This window comes from Protopterus annectens, chromosome 14.part0, assembly GCF_019279795.1.
Source record: "Protopterus annectens isolate FY-2018-M chromosome 14.part0, PAN1.0, whole genome shotgun sequence".
In the NCBI taxonomy this organism is placed as follows: Eukaryota; Metazoa; Chordata; order Ceratodontiformes; family Protopteridae; genus Protopterus; species Protopterus annectens.
The window spans coordinates 555,001,356-555,025,951 of NC_056748.1; the positions used below are offsets into that span (position 1 = coordinate 555,001,356).

Here is a 24,596-nt window from a genome sequence, read left to right on the forward strand (position 1 = left end):
GTGCAGTTATGACATTACAGAAAAACGCTTAGTCTAATCTTTCTAGTTTCTAGCTATTTCTAAGAGAAAACACAAGTCTAAGATTAACTTACATATAGAGCAAAGGCAGAGTGCTGATGAGTTGGATGGTCAAGACAAAAATGCTTAATGTTCTCTTATTCTCTGTTTTTTAAATCACATTCCTGGTTCCCATTACATCATTTTTCACACTTCCCTGGGTTCCCAGGCTAACAGGCTACATTCTTTAGTAAGCTCACACCAGGTTAGGAAGTGAAGCCATTAAGGACATTTATGCATGCAAATTCTGGCCATTCAATTTGGCCTTAAAACAATAGCAATAATTCCTTCATCTAGATCATCTGGAGCCGTGTTTATATCAAATGGTCACAACATGCTTTACTTGGTCAGTAGAGTGCACTGTTGTTACATTTTTGTAACAGCATTTTTTTTCCATTTAAGACAACAAGCCTGTGGCTTACATTAATATTTACAGAGGACAGAATTATCTCCAAAATTCTATCTGGCTAGGCTGGAAGACTTAATCTATCTTCACCCAATCTTCACATATCCCCCCCAGAGAACTCAAGCTAGTTTTTCAAGTGACCCTTGAGAAACGCTGCTTGAGGGAATTAGATCTATCTGAGTATACCTTGCCCCGTTCCATTCTTGAGAGCCCATCTGCATTGGCATTGCTAATCCTACTGTGGTGCTGTATGGACATATATGCTTGCAACCCAGGCTCCATCTTAGCAACTTGGCATTTTGCTGGCTGGCTCTGTTTATCCATGTTAGGGGGTTATGATCTGTCATAACAGTGAATTTCCTTCCATACAGATAAGGCTGAAGTTTCTGCAGTGCCCACACTATGGCTAGACATTCCTTTAATACAGCTGCATAGCATTCCTCCTTGGGTTGGATCCTATGACTGAGATAAACCACTGGGTACTCTTCCCACTCTGAAGAAATCTGGCAAAGTACAGCCCTTACCCCATGGTTTGAAGCATCCACCTGCACAACAAATTCTTTGCTGTAATCTGAACTGGCTAACACAGGGGGTCCTCCCAAAGCTTCTTTAAGCTTCTGGAATGCCTGCTCATGTGCTGGGGTCCACACTATCTTATCTGGCCTGTTCTTCCTTGTCAGGTCTGTGAGGGGAGCAGCTATGGTACTACAACTGGGGACGAACTTTCTGTAGTACCCTGCTGTCACTAAAAATGCCCTCACCTGCTTTTTAGTGACAGGTGTAGGCCATGGCTGAGTAGCTTCCACTCTGGCAGGTTCTGACCTTATCTTACCACTCGATGTCCTAGGTAAGAGAACTCTGCCATACCCACCTGACATTTACTCAGCTTAATGGTCAACCCTGCCCTCTGTAGTCTGCCCAGCACCTCCCTGACATGCTGAAGGTGCTCTGGCGAGGAATGGCTGTAGATGACAATGTCATCTAGGTAAGCAAGGGCAAACCCTCATGCTCCTGCTAGGATATGATCTACCAGCCTCTGGAAAGTTGCTGGGACATTCTACATCCCAAAGGACATCTTTGTGAACTCATACAAGCCAAAGGGAGTCACAAAGGCTGACTTCTCTCTAGCAATGGGAGTCAAGGGCAACTGCCAGTAACCCTTGGTAAGATCAATGGTTGTAAGATATTTAACTCCACCCAGCTGCTCTAGGGCCTCATATGTCCTAGGCATGGGGTAAGCATCTGACTCTGTGTGACTATTTAATTTTCTGTAGTCCACACAGAACCTGGTGCTGCCATCATTCTTTGACACCAGCACCACTAGGGAGGCCCAGGGATTGTTGGATTCTTGAATCACTCCTAGTTCCAACATCTCCTGTACTTCCTCCCTCAGAGTATGTTTGACTCTCTCAGGCACTCTATAAGGGGCCTGCCTAATAGGCCTTTGGGGTCCTGTATCCACCTGGTACTGCCCCAGGTGGGTGCACCATGGTTTCCCAGTGAACATATCCCCAAATTCCTGCAACACTGCTTGGATTTCTCAAACCTGGGTAGGAGATAGCTGCTGGGATATTGCTACCGCTTCCACTGAGGTGTCAGCCCGAGCCTTACTGAGGAGATCAGTCCCGAGATCTCCCTCAGACTCCTCCTGCAATCCATTGCAAATGCTCAGTACGAGGGCATCCGTATCATGGAACAGTTTCATCATGTTAACATGGTACAATTTGTGCCTCTGACTTCTGCCTAGCAGTTCCACCATGTAGTTAACATCACTTAACTTTCTTACCACCTTGTAGGGTCCTTCCCAAGCTGCTTGCAGCTTGTTGTGTCTGACAGGAATGAGAACCATTACCTGCTGCCCCACAGCATACTCTCTAGTTTGACCATTCCTGTCATACCACACCCTTTTCTGTTGTTGGGCCCATGAGTTCCCTGAGCCTTGTCCTGAGGTTTAGGATGTATGCCACAACAGACTCCTTGTGAGACTCACACTCACCTTCCCACTCATCTCAAATTAAATCTAGAGGTCCCCTCACATTATGCCCATACAGCAACTCAAAGGGTGAAAAACCTGTGGATTCCTGGAGAACCTCTCTGTAAGCAAACAACAGATGGGACAAATATCTGTCCCACTCCCTCTTAAACTGATCTGCAAATGCCCGTAGCATGGACTTGATTGTAGAGTTTAACCTCTCAACAAGACTATTAGTCTGGAGATGGTAGGGGTTGGTCTTAGTGTGCTTTACCCCACAGGACTTCCACAGACAAGCCAGCAGGACTGACATGAAATTGGCACCTCTGTCAGTCAATATTTCATTTGGGAAACCTACCCTGCTGTAAAATCTCTAACAAAGCATTTGCAACCTTCTCTCCTTCTCTGCCTCAATGGAGGACAAAGCCACTGCTTCAGAGTATCGTGTAGTATAATCCACTACCACTAGGATATACTTTTTCCCTGTGGAACTTGGGGTACTCAGAGGACCCACAATATCCATAGCTACCCTCTGAAATAGCTCCTCAATCACAGGCAAAGGCATCAAAGTAGCTCTCACCTTGCCTCCTTCCTTGCCTACCTTTTGGCACTGCTCACAGGTCCTGCAGTACCCTGTTACATCTCTGGAAATTCCAGGCCAATAGAAGCTCTGCATAATACACCTCTTTGTACGTTTTATGCCCATATGACCTGCAAAGGGAATATCGTGGGCTATGGCTAGAAGCACCAGACAGTAGGCTCTAGGCACTATCAACTGCTGTACTCTTTCATCTTCTAGCCCTCCCTCAGGGATCCACTCTCTGTATAGTAATCCTTTGTCCCAGTATACAGATTCTCGCTTTCTTTGAGAATCAAGTGCCTCCCTAGCTACCTGCCTCAGGCCTGGCAATGTAGGGTCTGAGAGCTGAGCCTGTCTCAACTCTCTCCTTGTAACCCTTCACAGCTCCCCTTTCACAGGAAGTCTGGCATTCTCTGATAGTGGTGCCTCACTGTCAGTCTGGGTACTACTACTCACCTCTACCTTTGCAGTCACTCTGTCGAAGGGACCATCAGTATCCCCAAGCAGCTGTGGCTCACCTTCAGTCTCACTGCTACAGGGTAGCTCCCTCCCTGAAGTAACCACCCCACCAGTCCTGGCTGCAAGTATGCAGTCTGTCTGGGTCTCCCCCATACTACCACACTTACCTGCTTATCTCCAAGCCTGACTGTGTGTAACTGCACAGGCACGGGGTACTGCACTATCAAAATCATTCCCTATCAAGACATTTGCAGGTATATCCTCAAACACACCTACTTGCTGGCTTCATTTTCCACCCTCCCAGTCAAGGTGAACCCTAGCCAAAGGTATTTGGAATGGGATCCCTCCTAAAGCCCTGACTGGAGTAGACTGCCCAGACAAGTAGTGCTCCTCTGTAACCATTGCAGGCTTTACAATGGTTATATCAGAGGCTGTGTCTCTCTTGGCAATGGCCTCTTTGCCATTCACTACCATAGAATATAACCTCTGGTGGTAGTTTGGTACCCTTGTTGTCCCAAGACAACCTACTATTGGTATTTTGTCTTTCCCACTTGCTAGCTCCCTCACCTTTTGTTGCCCACCTTGCGTCCGTGGACACCTGTATGCCACATGGCCCCACTGGTTGCATTCAAAACATTTAACCCTAGCTCCTGGACATGTATCAAGACTAGTAGCTTCCCCTGCTACTGGAAGATTCTGTTGGGGCAGTCTGTGTTGCCCAACAGGGGTTCCTTTAGACCCATGAGCCATACTGGGGGTCCCTTTCCTGTGCAGGGCTAGCCTGCTTGCCAGGTATAGGTCTCCCTTCTTCCCCAACTCATCTGAAGTAGCACATTGTCTATCAGCTAACCAGATCTTCATGTCCTCAGGCAAAGTGATTAGGGCTTGTTCCTTCACCAAAAGGGCTACTGTTCTGCCTGTGTAATTGCCTGATTCTGATTGTTTTCACCAGTATTCCCTGGTAGCTTCCTACAATTTGTTGTGCTTCCTTTTTCCTGTCTGTTTGCTCAGGGGGGGGGGGGTGACGCGCATACAAGGGCAAACACCCACACAGCAGCTAACACGCGCGCACACATGCTTAGATGGACTACAAATTTCTTATTCGGGTTAAAACATGTGCACACCAGCGCAAATGCACTTACAAGTCTTTAAACAGGCTTCTACTTGCTTACCCCGGCTTAAACGCACACACTCCATCTTACTCGGGCTTCCCAGCGTGCATGCACGCTCAGCAAGAAACTTTGGTGTTGTCCACAGTGTACACCTTCCATTTCTTGGCTTTCCCTTGTCTACCTGTTGACACACCTCTTTCCATGATGTCTAACTGACAGCTTTCACATGCCACTCTGCTCCAATAAGCTTCACTTCTTTCATACATACCCCTCTGTGATGTCACCTATCTCCTACTCTGTTACTCCCCTTATCCTACTCCTACTCTCCAGGGAATGTGCTCATTTGCTATGTACAAGTGCAATTCAGTATCCTAATACTCATTTACATAGGATTGCCTACTAATGCTTAGTTACATGTCTTACACTGAGCTTCCCCCCTTAGCAACCCCTACTCGGTGGCCATGTTGTTTTCAGCCTGCTATTCCCTTACATTGTAAATTGATGGTTTTCATTAAACCCACATTTGTGAGTTTTAAATTTTTATTTTTCTGTTTTTTTGCAGCGCAGCCCATTTGTGCGGTGCTGCGCTACATTTAAACATCGGCAATCTCCAAAAAAATTAAATTTTTATTTTAATTTTGCATGTGGGTACGTTGCCAGTGGCCACATATTTGGCCACTGGCATGCTTCCTGGAACATATGCAACTTTTATTTGGAGCTGACAAGGCTCCATTGTGCTATTTGCAGAATGGTACTCGGTTGTCAACTGAGTACATTTCTGCAGCTAACACGGCTCCTACACGGACAGGTTTGTGCTTCCTGGATTGCAAATTTACCTCATTTGCATGCCTTTCGGCTGCAAGTGAGGTAATTTGCATATCCAAGCCCTGTCCGTGTAAGAGCCGTTTTAGGAGCTCTCTTACACGCCCCTACAGGCTGTTCGTGGATCGCTCGTCAGACATGATGGCTGCATGGAGTCTTACTCTACTCTTAGACACCATGCAAGCTATTGTGAATCCGGCCCCACGTGTGCCTCACTGGAGAAGACAAAAGTGAGGCTGCAGAATGAAGTAGAAGATCTCATGCTAGATGAAGAAAGATCAAACACAGCAGCAGCAGCTCTTGACAAGAAACAGAGGAACTTTGATAAGGTAACAATGTAGCAATTTTAGTCTTGGTAACACTTTACTTAGACTTTGATTGCAGTTATCTAAAAATGAAAATGCTTCATTTATAGATTATCTCCAAATGGAAACAGAAGTATGAAAAGGGTCAGGCAGAGCTGGATGCAGCCCTGAAGGAGTCACGTTCTCTGGGCACAGAACTCTTTAAAGTGAAGAATGCTTATGAAGTGTCTCTGAACCAACTTGAAACTTTGAAAAGGGAGAATAAAATTTTTCAGTGTAAGTTGCTGTCTGATATATTATATTTTATCATCAAGATGTGGCTAAAGTTGTTTTTCAGTGCTGAATAAATAAATGTGAGTGCTCTATATTTTCTAAACGATCCCACTTTAACTTTTCCCTCATTCATAAATGTGGGAAAAGTTATGTGGACCAAACTTTGGGTAGTACTGATGTAATTTTGCTGGTGTTTACATGAGCATAAAGTTTAAGTTTAATATCTAACCTCTATCTGTTTGGCTTCAATCAGGGTGAGGAAATAAACACATTACATCTCAATCTAGACCAGACCATCACTCTGTGTTTTTGATTATAAGATGTGCTCTGTCAATGCAATGCCTGCACTGACACAGAACCACTAAAGTAATGCTGCATTTTGAACTGCATTTTGAAAATGCTTGCCTTGTGGTACATATTTCTGCAACATTCACATAATGTCACAGCCAGAAATGCAAAGTCTTAGCTCAAATTATCTTGAGCATTGCTATCTTGTGTCATGTTCAAGAACTATGCAGATGTCTCTAATCCATGTCTTCTTAAATCTGAGTTAGGTCTTTTCAATTGACATTCTAAGTAGTCCTAACACAACATGAATACATCCATAATAAATCTGCCATCTGAAATTCCCACACTCTCTTTAAATTAGTCAAGCCTGATGATATGTAGTCTTACATCATTTGTTCCTGTAGTCCTAAAAAAGCACTGACCACTTGCTCTGCATTTCTTAAATAATATATTTAACACTTCTGTTCTTGCCAGTGTAATGTTTAACTTGTCCCAAGATGTGTATCCAGTGTTATGTGTTTAGTTACTTATGTCCCACAGTAGAAACTGGCAATCCTTTCATCTATTTTTATAGCCAGTCACCTATCTACATCCTAGCAACTATCAGATGGGTCTACCTAAAAACATCGAAAACCCACAATATCGAAGACCAAATCATCAAGACGAAAACATTGAAACCTCACTTCAGTGAATGAATGGAGAGGCAAATCCATTCCCACAGTAAGTAACCTATTGGCTAGCAAGGAGGACTTTGCCCTTTTCCCAACTGTAGTGTGATCTTGGAGTTGGTATTTAGTTAGGGGGGGGTGTGGAGGCATAGCCTCCAGTTGGGTGGGTTGGGGATGGTATGGTTCCATCTTCGTTAGTTGTGGTATGACTGATTACTTACCCTGGGAATGGATTCGCTGATCCGGTCATTCACTGAAGTGAGGTTTCAATGATTTTGTCTCGATGATTTGGTCTTCGATATTGTGGGCTTTCAATGCTTTGAAGTAGACCCCTGTCAGACATCATAATTGCCACCACACTCATATAATTGGTGATCAATCAGCTTAATAATGTGCCTCGGATGGTATGACTTTCACATCATTTAAATGGCCAATGATATGTTGATGGCAAAGTAACAGAGGTCATATTCCACATTCCATGTATTCCTTAATTGTGTGTATAATTGTCATTGATCCAATTGCATGGGATTAGTACTCCAATGTAATATGCTGTATTTTCAGCATTGTACATAACTGTCATTAATCTATTTGCATGGGTATAGTTCTCCAGTGTAATATGTTCATAGGTTCATAGATTAGTACTAAGCTAACTGCCCTTGCGAGCCATTTTAAGCCTAGCCAATTATCCCTTGTGAGACTCAAACCCTGCACCTTGTGTTTGTAAAGTAAACACCTTAACCATTAGGCCACCCTCCCACCCTCCCAACATATGCTGTATTGTCTGCACTCTGGGAATGTTTGTATTACTTAATGTTTATATGATTGTTAATGGAGCTTTTCTCCCCAGGCCTCCACTGAAAATGGGGACTTCTTGGCCCAGTGGACTTCCCCAGTTACCAAACTGAAATAAATAAATAAATAAATCTTAGTCTTCCTTGATGTCTTGGTCACTTTTGACGCCAAGGACCACAGGATTCTCTTCGAGTACCTGAAATCTTGGTATAAAAAAGAAATACGGGCATGGGAAAGAAAGAGAGATCTGATATGGTGCAAAAGTTACGCAAAGGAGAAAGCCAAATTAATCAATACAAAGAAAGCAACCCCAAACATATTTGAAAAGAAATACAGGCAAGGCACACAGATATGGAAAATTTCACAATACAAAAAATAAGATCACAAAGAGGGAACATAGAACAGAAGATTAGTAAAGTAGAAGTTAAAATAAAACAGAAGCTGAAGTTATGGAATACCTGCAAAGTGAAAGATTTACTGTAGAAAATCTAACACAGGTTATATCACAGCATGATGGAATGAGTCCCCCAAGAAAGGAGAAACAGGAGGAGCAGGAGACATCTGAAGAAGAAATATGGACATGGGGAAGAAAAAAATATTTAATATGGAGGAAAACTAATCAATGCAAAAAGAGCAGCACCAAAGATATTTGAAGATAAATACAGTAAAAGCATCCAGATATGAAACATTTTACAATACAAAAATAAAAAAAACAAAGAGGAAGAGCAGAAAAGAGTATTAATAATGGAGACGTTAAAGAAACAGAAACAGAGGTTATGGATTACCTGCGAAGTGAAGGATTTAGTGTAGAAAATCTAACTCTGATACCAAAGCAAGATAGAACAATGGATCCCTAAATTAAGAAGAAAGCAGTGGAGCGGGAAACATATGATCAGTTGCCATATGAAGATACTTTGAAGCCTTTCATAGGAAACCAGTACAGGTGTTCATTTGGAGTTGCAAGAGAAGGAACAGGAAACTGTGGCCACTCTGATACAGTCAATATTGTGGAGTGATATGTCAGTTAGTTCCCATATGAAAGAGCAACGGATGACACAGGATGAAACTGAAGAGAATGTGACACAGGAAGATGCTGTGGAACTTTCTTTAGAATGCCCACAGGAAATGGAGAACAAAGAATCTGCCCTCAGTTTAGAAGAAAATGATTTAAGAGATAAGGTTGCCACCTTACGTTGTAGCTAAAACCAGACTAAGGCCACACCCCTGGCATCACCCATAACCCCCACCCATTTCCACCCACATTCCACCCATTTTGTGATGTCAATATGACATCAGCTGACAGAGAACACCCTCTTTTTCTGTACCTGATGCCTGCTTTCAGCCAGTTTACTATGCTTTTTTGTAAAAAAGCACAGTAAATCAGCCAATTTAACAAACTCTGATAGTCTGTTTCCTTTTTTGAAACAGAATACTGGAGTTTGTACAGTGCCTTCTGAACTACTGGAGAATTGATTTGATTTCTGGATAGACCAGAAAAAAAAACTGATAGGTGGCAATCCTACTAAGAGAAGAGTTGCTTGATTTAAAAGAGATGGACAGACATATTAAGATCAATGAAAAGCAGATTATAGAAAGTCAATAAAACCCAAAAAGTTAGAAGTTTAGATGAACACAGTAATTAGAACTGTTCACAGAAATTCATGTGATATATAACAGATGTAAATAGGATGTATTACTGTGCAGCTACGTTAACAACATATAAAGTATTACTACAAAAGCACAGAGCACTAAGGTAAAGGAAGGGGAGAAATCAAATGCCATCATGGAAGTATCGAATAAAGAAACTATAAAGCAATGAAGACAAGGAGTGTCGCTGTTAGAGTACAGAAGAGTGTCGCTGTTAGAGTACAGAAGAGGGAGCAGATCAACAAAAATACTCAGAAAGATAGACTTGATAAAAGCAGGCAAATAAACTTAGAAGATATGCAGATAAATATAAAGGAAAGGTACAAATAAGCAATTTATTGATGATGCAAAAAAAAGTTTTTTTTTTAGAAAATTGGGAAACAAGTCAAAAGGAATTGAAACACCACAAAAAAAAGAAGAAATAGATTCATTTTGGATAAATATCGATGAAGATCCTGTGGAAAATAACAAAGATGCTGAATGGATAGAAGTAAAAGAAAGACTAATAGGTTCAAATGTACAGGATATGAAATGGGATGAAGTAACAGTCAAGATTGAAACAAAGTTAAGAAAAGCCTCTAATTGGAAAACCCCAGGTCCAGATGCAGTACCTAACTTCTGGTTAAAAGTATTAACATCTTTGCATGAAGATTTAGCCATGAGTAAGAACAGTTTATATGCACACCCCGAACAGATGCCAACCTGGTTAACAACAGGATAAACAATGCTCCTATTTAAGAGCGAACCTGCAAGCTATCCTAAAAACTATAGACCAGTAACTTGCTTTCTGACAACATATGAACTACATACTGAAATTGATGCTGACAGCGTTTATAGTCATTTAGAATAAAACTCAATCATGGCAATAGAACAAAAGGGTAACAAAAGAAAGTCACAAAGAGCAAAATATCATTTGTTGTTAAATAAAGCCATAATGGAGAACTGTAAAAAGGGGAAGAATCTAAGTATGGCATGGATAGACTGCAAAAAAGCATTTGATAGTATCCCACATTCATGAATAAAAGAGTGGTTAAAAATTTATAAGATACATCCTACACCGTTCAATTACATTACAGCCACCATGAAACAGTGGTAAACTAGTTTGCAGTTAAGCCATGATAAAGGACACATTATTATTCCAGGGATAAAAATTTAAAGGAGAATATTCAAGGATGACTCTGTCACCACTGCTGTTTTGTCTTACCTTTAACCCATTAAGCTGTCTACTTAACAAATTAAGTCATGGCTACAATTTGGTCCCAGAAAACAAGAAAGTGTAAAGACTTCTCAACTTCTTTTTATGGATGATTTAAAAATGTGTATAGTTCATTAGATGAGGATTTGAAAGCACAACTGCAAGTGGTCAAAATGTTTTTAGATAATATAAGAATATCATTTGGTCCTTATAAATGTGCAAAAGCAACCTTTAAAGCAAGAAACCTGCAGCACCAAAAAAATCAGCCTGGGACAGGAATGTGATATAAAAAATTTTGAGCAAGAGGGAGTGTTTAAATATTTCAGAATTGACAAAGGATAAAAAATATAACATGAACAAATGTGAATAAAACTTAGTAAGGAATATTCTAGAAGATTAAAATTAATACTGAAAACAGTGCTGACATCTAGGAACAAAGTCAAATTTGCAAGCCTAGTTGCTCTTCCGGTCCTAACTTACAGTTTTGGAGTGATTGACTGGTCTCAAAAGGTGTTGGATCAGTTGCACAGGAAAATAAGAAGGATGGTTCATTTTTATCAGATGCTTTATAAAAATGAGTGTATACCAAGATTGTATATTCCCCATTCTGAAGGAGGTATGATACTCCTCAAAACTGATTACTTGTATAGATCTGCAATTGTAGGACAAAATACATATCTGTTGACCTCACAAGACCCAAACATAATGAAAGTTTTAAAACATGAGGAGAATAAGTCTAAGATGACTTCCTTGCTTAGTTTAGCAGAAGCATATTGGTGTCAAGAGGGAATGGAAATCAAACCAGAAGTAGATAAAAATCAGGCAGCAACTGAATGTGTCAAAAAAAAACAAAAGAAAGAATGTGATGTAATTGATCAGTGTAGGGTGTATCTTAAGGTGAAGGATCAGATGAGAAGGCAAGATATGTGAAAAATGTATAAATATAGTTGCAAGTACAGAAAACTCTTGTACCAACCTCATGTTGATCAGGATCAAATCCAGGAATGGTTAATGAGAGGTGAATTTAAACCAGGAGATGAAAGGTTAATATTGGTGGCCCAAGATAGTGGACTATGTACATGCTGGTTTGCAAAGTCCATTGAATGAGTGGGAGAAACAGACAAATGCAGGTTTTATAAAACAGAATTAGAAACAGTTGCACATCTTGTTGCTGGGTGTGATGCACTAATGTCAGAAGGCCTGTATTCTGAAAGGCATAATAATGTGGCAAGACTGTTGCACTGGGGATTATGCAAACATTATAATATTGAAATAGTTGAAAAATATTGGAAACATGAGCCTCAACACATTAGAAAATGATGAAATTTATACCACATGGTATCACTCATTACCAACAATTTAAAAGACAGATGTGAGAAAAACAGATATTGTAGTCCATGAAAAGAAGACAAAAGTAACATTGATCATTGAAATTGCTATACATAATGACTACAGTGTCTTACATACAGAAAGATACAAAGTCATAAAATACCAGTATTAAAGGGCAGTCTGGAAGAAGGATACCCACACGGTTCCAATAGTAGTAGGAGCAACGGGTCTTATAAAAAGAATTTACAATTGTATTTAGATATGCTACCGATACATATGAATCCATATGAATTGCAGAAGGAATCATTACTGGGTGCATTGTGGGTGCTACAAAGAGCACTTCTAACATCAAAGATTGAAACAATACTAATTTCAGGAAGTTTAGTCATACTGTGACATAGGAACAGGGCCCGTTTCTGTCAAGTTATTAGAAGCCCAAAAAACTTGGAGAAATTAAAGTCAGAAACCATATAATTGGTGATCAGTCAGCTTAATACATGCCTCAGATGGTATGACTTTCACATCATTTAAATGGTCAATGATACATTGATGACAAAGGAACAGTGGCCATATTCCATCTTAGTCTTTCTTGTTATCTTGATGCCTTTTAACCCCAAGGACCACAGGATTCTCTTTGAGTACCTGAAATTTTATTGTGGTTTACTGTCACTGTACCTGAATGGTTTGCCTTTTACTTCTAGAGTCTCTTCCAGCAGATGCTTTCAGGAGTTTATGCTTCTGGATACTTCTCTTGGGAATGCAAAGAGCCTCATAGCTCCAGTTGGGATATATTTTGTCGGATATATTATTGTTCACAATGTAAATGCTTCCTCTGAAGGTCATTATGGGAATAATTTATTATCAGTAATATTTTGATTATATCTAGCTCTGATTTCTTTCTGTTAGTAGCCTGTGCTGGATTTTTTTTCTACCTTAGTGGATTGTGTGGGTGATATTCTGTGTTGACTGATGTAGAATTAATTCAGTCTCCGTCTGGAGACTGTTGATGTAGATCATAACCTAGCCTTCATTTTCTTCATCATCTGTCTGTCTGTCTCTCTCTCTCTCTCTCTCTCTCTCTATCTATATCTCTCTGGATCACCCATGGGGAAGTCATCTACCTCATCTGGATATATGTATAAACGAGTGCTTACTACTCAAGGAGCAAGTTACATATCTTGATAAAACATCCTGTTTCCATCTCAATAATATATTCCAGATCAAGCACTTAATGCTATTTGTGGACCTAGTGATAGGAGTTCATGCTCTGGTGATGCCCTGAGTGGACTATTGCAATATCCTTTACCTTTACTAACAGATAGAGACCTGGCTCATCTTCAGAAGGTACAGAACTGTGTTGCAAGATCTCCAGAGCTAGATATATCTTTCTGGTTATATAGGATCTGCACTGCCTGAATTTTATCCTCACCTACCTTGCCCTTTCCAATCTTGGTCCTGTGTGTCTAAAGTAGTGGCTGAATCCTGTGCAGTATTGATGCACCTCAGATTATCAGTTGATAGGCTGCTGACATTTCCACAGATACAATAACAGACTTTGAGCAGGTTGTTTTTGAACTACATTGCCACAATATGTGGAACCAACTGCCTTTCCTGATTCAGTTGAGCAATTCCTTATACTTCTACAAGAGATCTGTGAAGTACCATCTTTTTAAGAGGGTCTGTCTGGACTTGAAGGGGTTCACGTCATCTGTTTTTTTAATTGTCCTTGTATAGTTTAGGTGTAGCCACCTGGAGGTGTGAAAATTGGCTGTAAATGATTGTCACTGTTAAAGTGTAACCCTGACCCCATGTGCAGAAGTGAGTTGTGGATGGATTGAAGGACTGATTAAAAGATTTATAACTGGCATCATCTGATGTTGTCTTTTTCATCCATTTTTCAGTTGATGGGCTTCGGATTCAACATTGTATCCATCCTCGGCCACTCTGACAGACTTTAGGGTCTGCAGCTTGAGCTCCCCCATACTTATAATCCCTCTCTTCTCCTTAGTTACCTCAGATCTCATTTGCTTCTTTAGTGATAAAGACATGGTTGCCGCTAGCTCAAGTATGGAGATGGTGAAATAAGTGAAATTTCTCAATATTTCTTATCCGGTTGATTATCCTTTCTTTTCCCTTCTGTCATTCTTCTCTACAAAAAAAAAAAAAAAACATTCATAAATGTAGTTAGAAAACTTCTTTAGGTTTAAATTAGATAGCCTTTCCATTGGGCCTTCAGCTGTTACAGGCTGCCTTGTTACCTCATTGGTATTGCATTTTACCATTGCTGGTATTACCTTTCTTTCTTTCCTTGTGTATTGTTGATTACCATTGCTGGTATTTTGTCTGTTCTATCTCCTTTTACAGGTACCTTTTTTTCTGAGGATGTCTGAGAAATCTACAGATTTGAAAAGTGCGGCACTTGTGGGCACAAAATTCCCATTTTCTACAGTCATTCAGAATGTGTTTACTGGTCTGGTCCATCTCACCTTAATAAAGATTATGAATTTTGTGCCAATTTTAACAACTGGGCCCTGATCAAGAGAAAGATCAAACTGATATTAAAAAGACTTTTTCCTACTTCAGCTTAATCTATTTCTAGAGCCCCTTCTTCCTCCCAGAAATCTTTAGGAGAAGCTTAAGACAAGAATAAGGATTTGAGGAAGCATTCCTCTGACCACTCTCCTCTTGCAACTTATTTGGGCTTGGCTCTGCCTGAGAAGATTTCTAAAATGTTGGACCTGTCAACCTCCATGGCTCTGACCCCAACAAAATCTAAAACTTTGGATCCATCCTCCCATTTGAATTTGACCTGATCTAAGTCTAAGTCACCTCAGGTCCTTGCTAGATTTTTTCCAGAATCAGAAACTTCAAGGCTATACTCTTCCTTTCTACAGGACATGCCTCAAAGAGTTTCCCATCCACCTTCCACATCATTCTCCCTCAGGTCATCTAGGAGCTTATCAGAAGTGGATAAGGATAGGATGATGAGACATTTCTCAGAACCCAGATTCATTTGGGTGTTATTACTGCTCCATCTCCCATTGGAAATGTGAGCCTTTCTAATACACAATCCCTAACCCTTTGACTCCTACTCTGATCAGTCCAGTTGTTTCAGAGATATTGGACCTAAAACATTTGAGCATGTCTGCATCAGATCAGAAGACTTGGCCTTCTTTGACTGCAACACCTTCTGTGATCCAGGTGGGCCTGACTTTGTCAGATCTGAACAGATCTTTGAACTGTAGCATCTGTGCTGAATCTGGAAAGCCAGGATTTAATCTCATGTTCTTGGAGCCATCCATCCCTTTGGAGCCTTGATGTTAGACTACTCAGTCCCAACCTCTGCTTTGAGGCTGGAACCCAGTGGGATTGGGTTTAATTTAATCCTTCACAGACTTCTTCTGATCCAGTGAGGGATGGGCTCAGCTCCCAGCAGCTTCGACTTTCAAAGTAGTGGAGAGAGATTTTTCTGTTTCTAGGGAAAATATATCCTTATCTCCCTTGGGTCCAATCCATGCTTAATGGTCTTCTGTGGAAGCTGGGTCTTTTCAGCCTGTCTCATTGAGACAGCTGGTCCAGTCAAGTCTTGACTGTCCTCATTCAAGACTTTGCTGGTGCTTTCAAATCCTCTCTGGAGCCTCCCACTGAAGAGCCTCCTTGGAAGCAGATGTGTAAGAGGAGACACTTAGAGTCTCCAAAAGAGTCCTTAACTGAAGATACTGACTTCAATGAAGTGGGAGGGTCCCCCATATCACCCCTTGAGGAAGTCTCATTTGGTGAAATACTCAAACGCTTCAGCCAGAAAGGTAATTGGTCTTACAACCCTCCCTTCCCAAGAGGAATCAGTGTTCCTTGAGGCTTTTGGAACTGGCTCAGCTATGACTTGGATACCTCCCCCCCAGAGGATGAGATAGCAGACATTATCTCCTGCCAAGTTTGAAAAAATCCATACATCTCAGAGCCCATTCCCCAAACATCCTGACAAGTATATTGTGGCACCTAAGGATAGGACTCACTGAAGCAAGGGTCTTTCTGTGGATGTTATGGCAGTTGCAGCAGCTGCTAAGAAAGAACTTGCAGAACAGACTTCTTCTGTCCATCCATCTAATAGGTAATCAAGGGCATTGGACAGATATGGGAAGCATATCTACACATCAGCAACCTTCGCCCTCAGGTTTCTGAATTATCTGGCACATGTGACAAGATTTCAAAGGGAATTGGTCAAACAATTTTCCAATACTCTCTCAGGATCCATGTCTGCAGAGGACAAAAAGGCAGTTTCTTCACAAATAGCCACCCTTCCATCTCTATTCAGTGCTTCCATAAGATCAGTTTCTCATGCCTTAGAGGGAGCAGCTAGATTGGCAGCTTCAGGAATAACTGACAAAATGCTTGCCCAGATGAGCCTTTGTGAATTTGCAGAACCCTTCAAGTCTTCATTAATCAATGCCCCCGTTGATGGATCCGCCTTGTTCAGTGCCAGTGTAAAGGAGACTCTCTGTCTAGGAGTGAAAGTTGGGAAAACTTTGCCATTGGAATCCAATTTTCTATCCTTCAAAGGGCCTTCTCCCAAAATCAGAGAGGTGGCAGAAAAATGTGGTTCAGACAAACACAAAGTTCTTTCCAAGACTCCTATGGAGCTGGATTCCCTCGAGGCAGAGGGGGCCTCTAGTGGAAGACACCACCCACATGGCAGAGGTGGCCTGCAACAGCAGTGCTTTAGAGGACCCTTCTCTGAAAAGCTCTTTCTGCTTCCTTGAAAGGTTACCCAACTGCTGCACTCTGGGGGCAGTGGGGGGGTGCTTATCTCTCCACTCAGAAGTCTGGATAGCCATTATAAAAGATACTTGGATGCAGAGTATAATATCCAGAGGTTATTACATACCATTTTCCCTTCTACCCCAAAAATACAACAAAAGAATTCTCAATATTCCACCCAGTCAGAGGAAAGCAACAGCCATAGAAATAGAAAAGCTGCTGAGGAAATGAGTCATCCAACCGGTCCCCCCAGACCAACAAGTATCTGGAACTTACTCAAGATTCTGTTTAGTGCCAAAGAAGACAGGGGACCTCAGACCAATTTTGCATCTTAGCAATTTGAATCACTTCAAAAAACATTTGAAGATCCAGATGGTCACGGTTCTGTCCATCCTATCTCTGTTGTGGAAGGCATTTGGATGTGCTTCATAGACTTCCTGGATGCGTACTACCATATTAAAATACACAAGTGCTCCAGGAAGTGTCTACTCTTTTGGCCAGGAGATAGGCACTACCACTTAAGAGCACTGCCCCTTGGTTTCACCACAGCCCCAAGGGTGTTCACCAAGTACATGACAGCGGTTGTGTCTCACCTGAGACTGCACAGATTCTGAGTGCTTTCTTATCTAGGCAGCTGTCTCCTGTTTGCTTCCACCAAGCCTCTACTCATTCAAGCCAGGGACTTCTTGCTCCAACTCTGTCTCCAACTAGGCATTACTATAAACTGCAGAAAATCATAGGTCTGCCCCATTCAATCTCTCCAGTTCATTGATGCCCATCAAGATATCCAAACATGGGGGGGGGGCAAGATGGCCATCTGAATGCAGCACAATTTTAGAGCTCTGTAAAACTATTTACACAGGAATTTAGCTAAAGATTACCAATATTTTTTTATAAAAACTTATTGATAGATTAAACTTCAAGAATACAAATATTTGTGGACTTACTAAAGAAATTCCTGTTAAATTACTGAAGACTTTATCTGTACAAACATGAACACCTCCAAGCATTCCCAAACGGACACAACACTGAAGAAAGAAATGCAGATGATGACCTCAGCTCTTCAGACACTAAAAAAATAGATGACTTTCAAGAAAACCTTGAAAACCTCAGAGAAAACAGCCTAAAGCAAAGTGAAGTATTTAAAGAACTACTTCAACAACATCAAAACAAAATAATAGATATAGAAACTACTTTAACTGACATTGATGAGAGACCTATTACCAGAAGAACAAGAAGCTGAATCTCCTTCTGTTTCACAGCTTGCTTTTTGTTGGACAAACTTTTGTATTTCCTCCTTAGCATGCACTTCATCAAAAAATGATTTTGTCCCTTCAAGGAAGAATACCCTGAAGAAAGCTGGGTACGGCAATTTGGATCTTACACCCACATCTTAGCATTCCCTGAATAGTGGAATAAATTTGCTCCTCTTCCGTCTGGTGTACAATGAGTAATCACTCTCCACAAATACTCTGCTGTCTCCCACTTTTAGTACTTTGTCCTTCAGCCACAGTTTTGTCAGAATCAAGCCCTTCTGCTGGAAGGATTACATCTTTACTATTAATGGTCGTGGTTGCTTTCTTGTAGCCAGGTTTGGAGCATACACCTGATGTACCCTTTCAACTAACAACTCCTGCTGTGGAATACCAGTCCAGTTACTTATTTGTGCTTTCATAAAATTAATGCAGTCTGTTCCTTCCAGCTTCACTGGTATAGCTGAAATTTTCAGGTTTTCTCTGTACGTTCTGCCCTCTAATTCTATTATTTTTTTAAACATCTCTTCCTGAGCAGTCTCATATTCAGTTAGCCTTTTCTTCATTTCAAACTCTGATTCTGCAGCTTTATCATCCCATCTGAATATCTGTTTAAGGCTTCTTCCATTTTTTCCAGCCTTCTATTGTTTGTGTTGATATACTCCATCACTGTTTAGTTTATTTTAACCAGGTCTGTATGCAATTGTCTTATATCTTCTTGTAGGTTATTGGAAGTCATGTCTGAAGATTGCACTGCATTTTTCCTAAACAGCTGCAGAACTTTCCCCACTAAGTAATTCTTCCTCACTTTTTGTAGCTGATTTCTTTCCAGGTCTTTTGTATTTCTTTATTCCTGGCATCCAGGCAGTCCACTTACTAGCCAGTTACAGAAATTTACCCATAAACACAAGTCTACTGTCCTTCTCTGTTAAGTTTCTGTTTTCACACTGGGAGAGCTAGAAATAAGCTATTTCTCAATGTGCAGCTATCTCGGAAGTCCACATTGATGAGAGACTTAAAGAAAAGGAACTACAAACTGAATTTCTCCTCAAACAAAACACCTTGCTCCAGAATAAGCTTGATGACCCAGAAAACAGGGAAAGAAGGTGCAATATAAGACTTTTCGGTCTTGCTAAAAAAAAAAAAAAACAGAAGAAGAGGGCATCATTTCTTTCCTAAACCAATGGATCCCTGAAATTTTAGATCTCCAAAAAAGTTTTTCCTATGGACTAGAGAGAGCCAATATAGCAATAGGAAAGACAGCACCAACGTCTTCCTCATCAGTCAAAGGACTTACTGCCTTTACCATACATCTATAATTTCCTGGTGTTATCACAACAACAAGCAACCTTCTTCTTCTTCTTTTGGCTTTTTCCCGGTTAGGGGTCGTCACAGTGGATCATCTGTCCGCTCATGATTGGCAGTGGATTTTACAGTGTCGAGTTGCCAGCTTGGCGCCCTACCTTCCATAGAAGGCACACACACACACACGCACACACTCACACCTAGGGCCAATTTAGAGTGTCCAATCCACCTACTGCAACAAGCAATACCAAATGAAAATGGAAAACTAATCTCTCTGCTGACCACAGGTAACTTTGATTTAATTTATACATAAGCATATGGAAACTGAGTGTTTGACATTACTGTAACTTGGAGGGATTTCCTTTTGTTAAACTGCTTTCCCTTTGTTTGCTTTAAAATGTTTTATATAAAATTACTTCATTAGTTAACATAATCCAACTGTAGCTTAGTAAAACATGATTAATTAATAGTTTCATTATGTTTTTAAGTAAAAATGGCTTAAGAACTGTTAGTTTATTTAACTATGTTTCATTGATGTAAATACAAGGAAAATGGCTGCAGCCTGTTTATTTTTATTTATTTATTTTTTTATATTTCCCACTTTCAAATCACAGTTTTACATTAAAATCACCTCATTAACATGAGGTGAAGCTTTTCTTACCTTGAGGAGCCTCATGAGGTGTTCTAAACTGCACCATTTCATTCAGGTTCTTTGATAAACTCTCGGGGGTTCCTTTTTGATGTAACACACAGGAAGAGAGGGGAATTATTTCAGTGATGCATCTTTTGATTCAAATATACTGTTTACTAGCCGTGATTTCCTGGAATTATAAAACTATTAAGGTCAGCTTTTATTTATTTAAAAACATTGTTAAAAGTGATCCTGTGTTAAATACAGGCAATTTTTCCTTTGTTAGAATTAAGCTGCTTAATTATTCTTTGTTTCTAAGTATTATAGTTAACATAAGTAGACCTTGGTACCTCTTTTATTCTTACTAAATAACACAGTTACAGCAAGCCAACATGTGCTGTATAACACCTGAAGTATGAGTGTGGGCTTGAGATAAGGTAAAATATACATTTTTAGGTAGTGCAAAGGCATATATTACTGTCCTTAGGCATGCATTTAGGTGCTTTAGAAGTAAATATCCATGTTACATAAGAATCTTAAGCTGAATGTTTTGCTGTGCTTACCAGTCTGAAGTAGTAACCCCCCCCCCCACATTGTGATATCATAGTAGTCTGCCGGAGATATAATTACTGATGTTATGTGAGGTGGAATCAGCTTTTGGGTGAGAGTAAGCAGCAGGGTCCCTGGACTTTCTTATATAAGATAGCAATGCTGCAAAGATTTGAACATTATGTTTTTTTTAGTCTCTGTGAATTGTACATACTCAGTTGTTGAATAAATTTGCAGTTGTGGAAACTTCACAAGGGGAATATATTTGCATATAATTCTAGATACTATAGAAACTATGAATGATTCAAAGAACTTTAGAAGAAGTGACAGTCAAACTTTAGTGAAAGCAAGTGAGATCATGACTGGATTTGAAAAATACTTCACTTAGATAATAATAATAATTACATTATGATTAGTTCAGAGTTAGCCTCATAAAGGCAACTGTTACCTTAAGCAGCATATTTATTCTAACTATGATAATGCGAGCATGGTAAATACAGCTTCATAGCAGTGAATTTCTTTACTTTAATCTATATATAATAGCTTAGATGCCTTTTATAACTTATGATCTGATGTTGTCAATCTTCATTCATTCTGGACGAATAGGACTTGGTTCCAATCCTCAGAACTGTCTCAGTCATTATACAGCTTGCGTCAGCCAAAAAACTCTCGAGCTAAGACTTTACCCATAATGCCCCTCTCTACATTACCCCATGATCTTGTCAGCTTGACACATCAGCCATTGCTCTCAGCTAACTCCTTAAAAATTTATATATTTTTAAGCTATATCCTATATCTATATGTGCTTGAATACTCTACCCTTTAACTTTGATTACCCTTGTTGTTAACTCCCTCTCCTGCCTTTCTTACCTCTTGTGGCATTTCTTAGTACCATCATTGGTACCTCTTTTCTTTCTCCCTTATACCTTTATGGTATTCTCCTCTACCATCGTTGGTAGACCTTCCATCTATCCTTAGTGTATGTGTGTGTGTGTGTGTGTGTGTGTGTGTGTGTGTGTGTGTGTGTGTGTGTGCGTGTGTGTGTGTGTGTGTGTATGTGTATGTGTGTTGTTAGCACTTGTTTCCTTTCAACGCAAACATTAAAATGGCAGACAGACAAAAAGGCACTTCTGGCTTCAAACAGTGCCAAGACTGTGGGAAAAAAATGCCCAGTTCAGATGTGCATCTTTCCTGTGTTTATTTAGGAGCTCCACATCTAGACTTAAATTGCAACATTTGCCAGGCTTTTAGTCACCGGGCCTTGGTTGAGCATCAAAATAAACTCATTTTAAAGGGCTTATTGAAAACTTCTTTCAGTGAAACTTTGTCCAAGGTTGACTCTCCTCCAAAATCATACCTGTGTCTCCCACAGCACGGGTGGCCCAAAGACATAAGACATTTGGTTCTGACTACCTCATCAGAGCTGAAAGCAAAGGTACCAAAGCTATAAGGTTAAGAATCCTCGGCACCGACTGCTGCTACTATGGTCCCTTCAGCACCAGCACTGGCACCGGTATCTTTGGTTTCTGGCTCAGTGCCGACTTCTCCTACAGCACCTCCGGAAGCTTTACCCAGCCCCTCGGTGCTAAAACCAGAACCAGTTTTTCCCAGGTGAGGTATTCACCTTCCATAGACCCCTTTGTAGACCAGCTGCCCAGCCCCTTTCTGGACCAACCAGAGTTTCCTTCAGGATTATCCATTCAGTCTTCCAGAAGTCTCTCTGAGGTGGATATCATCAGATTGGTGGATCAACTGTTGGTGGCCAGAGGTATTCCTGCCCCACCTCAGGCCCCTCATCTCCAGCAAGATCCATAGTTATAAAATTTCTGTCAATCATAAAAAAGAGCTTGTTCTAAAGACTGCCTGGAGGAAAGACCCTTTAAAATATAATCAAACTCACATCATATTTGACAATGACTATTCCACTAGGGTTCTTGATATGAGGAAACAATGCTGACCCCTTGTTAAAATTTTAAAACAAAATAACATTAAAGGTCAAATTATATACCCTGCAATAATTAAAATACATCTTTCCAATGGAGCAAGAACTTTTAACAATCAAGATGAAACATCTGCCTTTATAAAAAACAGCAACTTAATTTCCATTCCTGAAGATATTGACTGTTCTTCCACTACATTAAAGAGATCCCCCCCCAAAAAAGCAGTTGGACAGATGCAAATAAAGAACAAAAGACTGATGTTATATCTATGAATTACAACAAATCTCTCAAAGCATCTCCTGGTAAATGACTCTTATTTCCTTCTTGCTAACAGTCTTTTAATTAGATGTGGCATAGTTTATTTTACTCAAGATCTTTCAGTCAAAGGACTTACTGCCTTTACCATACATCTATAATTTCCTGGTGTTATCACAACAACAAGCAACCTTCTTCTTCTTCTTTTGGCTTTTTCCCGGTTAGGGGTCATCACAGTGGATCATCTGTCCGCTCATGATTGGCAGTGGATTTTACAGTGTCGAGTTGCCAGCTCGGCGCCCAACCTTCCATAGAAGGCACACACACACACACACACGCACACACTCACACCTAGGGCCAATTTAGAGTGTCCAATCCACCTACTGCAACAAGCAATACCAAATGAAAATGGAAAACTAATCTCTCTGCTGACCACAGGTAACTTTGATTTAATTTATACATAAGCATATGGAAACTGAGTGTTTGACATTACTGTAACTTAGAGGGATTTCCTTTTGTTAAACTGCTTTCCCTTTGTTTGCTTTAAAATGTTTTATATAAAATTACTTCATTAGTTAACATAATCCAACTGTAGCTTAGTAAAACATGATTAATTAATAGTTTCATTATGTTTTTAAGTAAAAATGGCTTAAGAACTGTTAGTTTATTTAACTATGTTTCATTGATGTAAATACAAGGAAAATGGCTGCAACCTGTTTACTTTTATTTTTTTATTTTTTTATATTTCCCACTTTCAAATCACAGTTTTACATTAAAATCACCTCATTAACATGAGGTGAAGCTTTTCTTACCTTGAGGAGCCTCATGAGGTGTTCTAAACTGCACCATTTCATTCAGGTTCTTTGATAAACTCTTGGGGGTTCCTTTTTGATGTAACACACAGGAAGAGAGGGGAATTATTTCAGTGATGCATCTTTTGATTCAAATATACTGTTTACTAGCCGTGATTTCCTGGAATTATAAAACTATTAAGGTCAGCTTTTATTTATTTAAAAACATCGTTAAAAGTGATCCTGTGTTAAATACAGGCAATTTTTCCTTTGTTAGAATTAAGCTGCTTAATTATTCTTTGTTTCTAAGTATTATAGTTAACATAAGTAGACCTTGGTACCTCTTTTATTCTTACTAAATAACACAGTTACAGCAAGCCAACATGTGCTGTATAACACCCGAAGTATGAGTGTGGGCTTGAGATATGATAAAATATACATTTTTAGGTAGTGCAAAGGCATATATTACTGTCCTTAGGCATGCATTTAGGTGCTTTAGAAGTAAATATCCATGTTACATAAGAATCTTAAGCTGAATGTTTTGCTGTGCTTACCAGTCTGAAGTAGTAACCCCCCCCCCCCCACATTGTGATATCATAGTAGTCTGCCGGAGATATAATTACTGATGTTATGTGAGGTGGAATCAGCTTTTGGGTGAGAGTAAGCAGCAGGGTCCCTGGACTTTCTTATATAAGATAGCAATGCTGCAAAGATTTGAACATTATGTTTTTTTTTAGTCTCTGTGAATTGTACATACTCAGTTGTTGAATAAATTTGCAGTTGTGGAAACTTCACAAGGGGAATATATTTGCATATAATTCTAGATACTATAGAAACTATGAATGATTCAAAGAACTTTAGAAGAAGTGACAGTCAAACTTTAGTGAAAGCAAGTGAGATCATGACTGGATTTGAAAAATACTTCACTTAGATAATAATAATAATTATATTATGATTAGTTCAGAGTTAGCCTCATAAAGGCAACTGTTACCTTAAGCAGCATATTTATTCTAACTATGATAATGCGAGCATGGTAAATACAGCTTCATAGCAGTGAATTTCTTTACTTTAATCTATACTTAATAGCTTAGATGCCTTTTATAACTTATGATCTGATGTTGTCAATCTTCATTCATTCTGGACGAATAGGACTTGGTTCCAATCCTCAGAACTGTCTCAGTCATTATACAGCTTGCGTCAGCCAAAAAA

The 24,596-nt window shown here is 40.0% G+C and overlaps 1 protein-coding gene across 1 annotated transcript in view; it reads left to right on the forward strand.

Annotated features, from left to right (window-relative positions):
• The first annotated feature begins 5,557 nt into the window (after window positions 1-5,557).
• LOC122788701 (myosin heavy chain, skeletal muscle-like) overlaps window positions 5,558-24,596 on the forward strand; it is a 58,285-nt gene continuing 39,246 nt past the window's right edge. Inside the window, exons 1-2 of the mRNA XM_044055594.1 lie at window positions 5,558-5,737; window positions 5,824-5,989. Coding sequence (XP_043911529.1) covers window positions 5,558-5,737; window positions 5,824-5,989 — 346 coding nt within the window. The remainder of the gene's footprint in view (window positions 5,738-5,823; window positions 5,990-24,596) is intronic.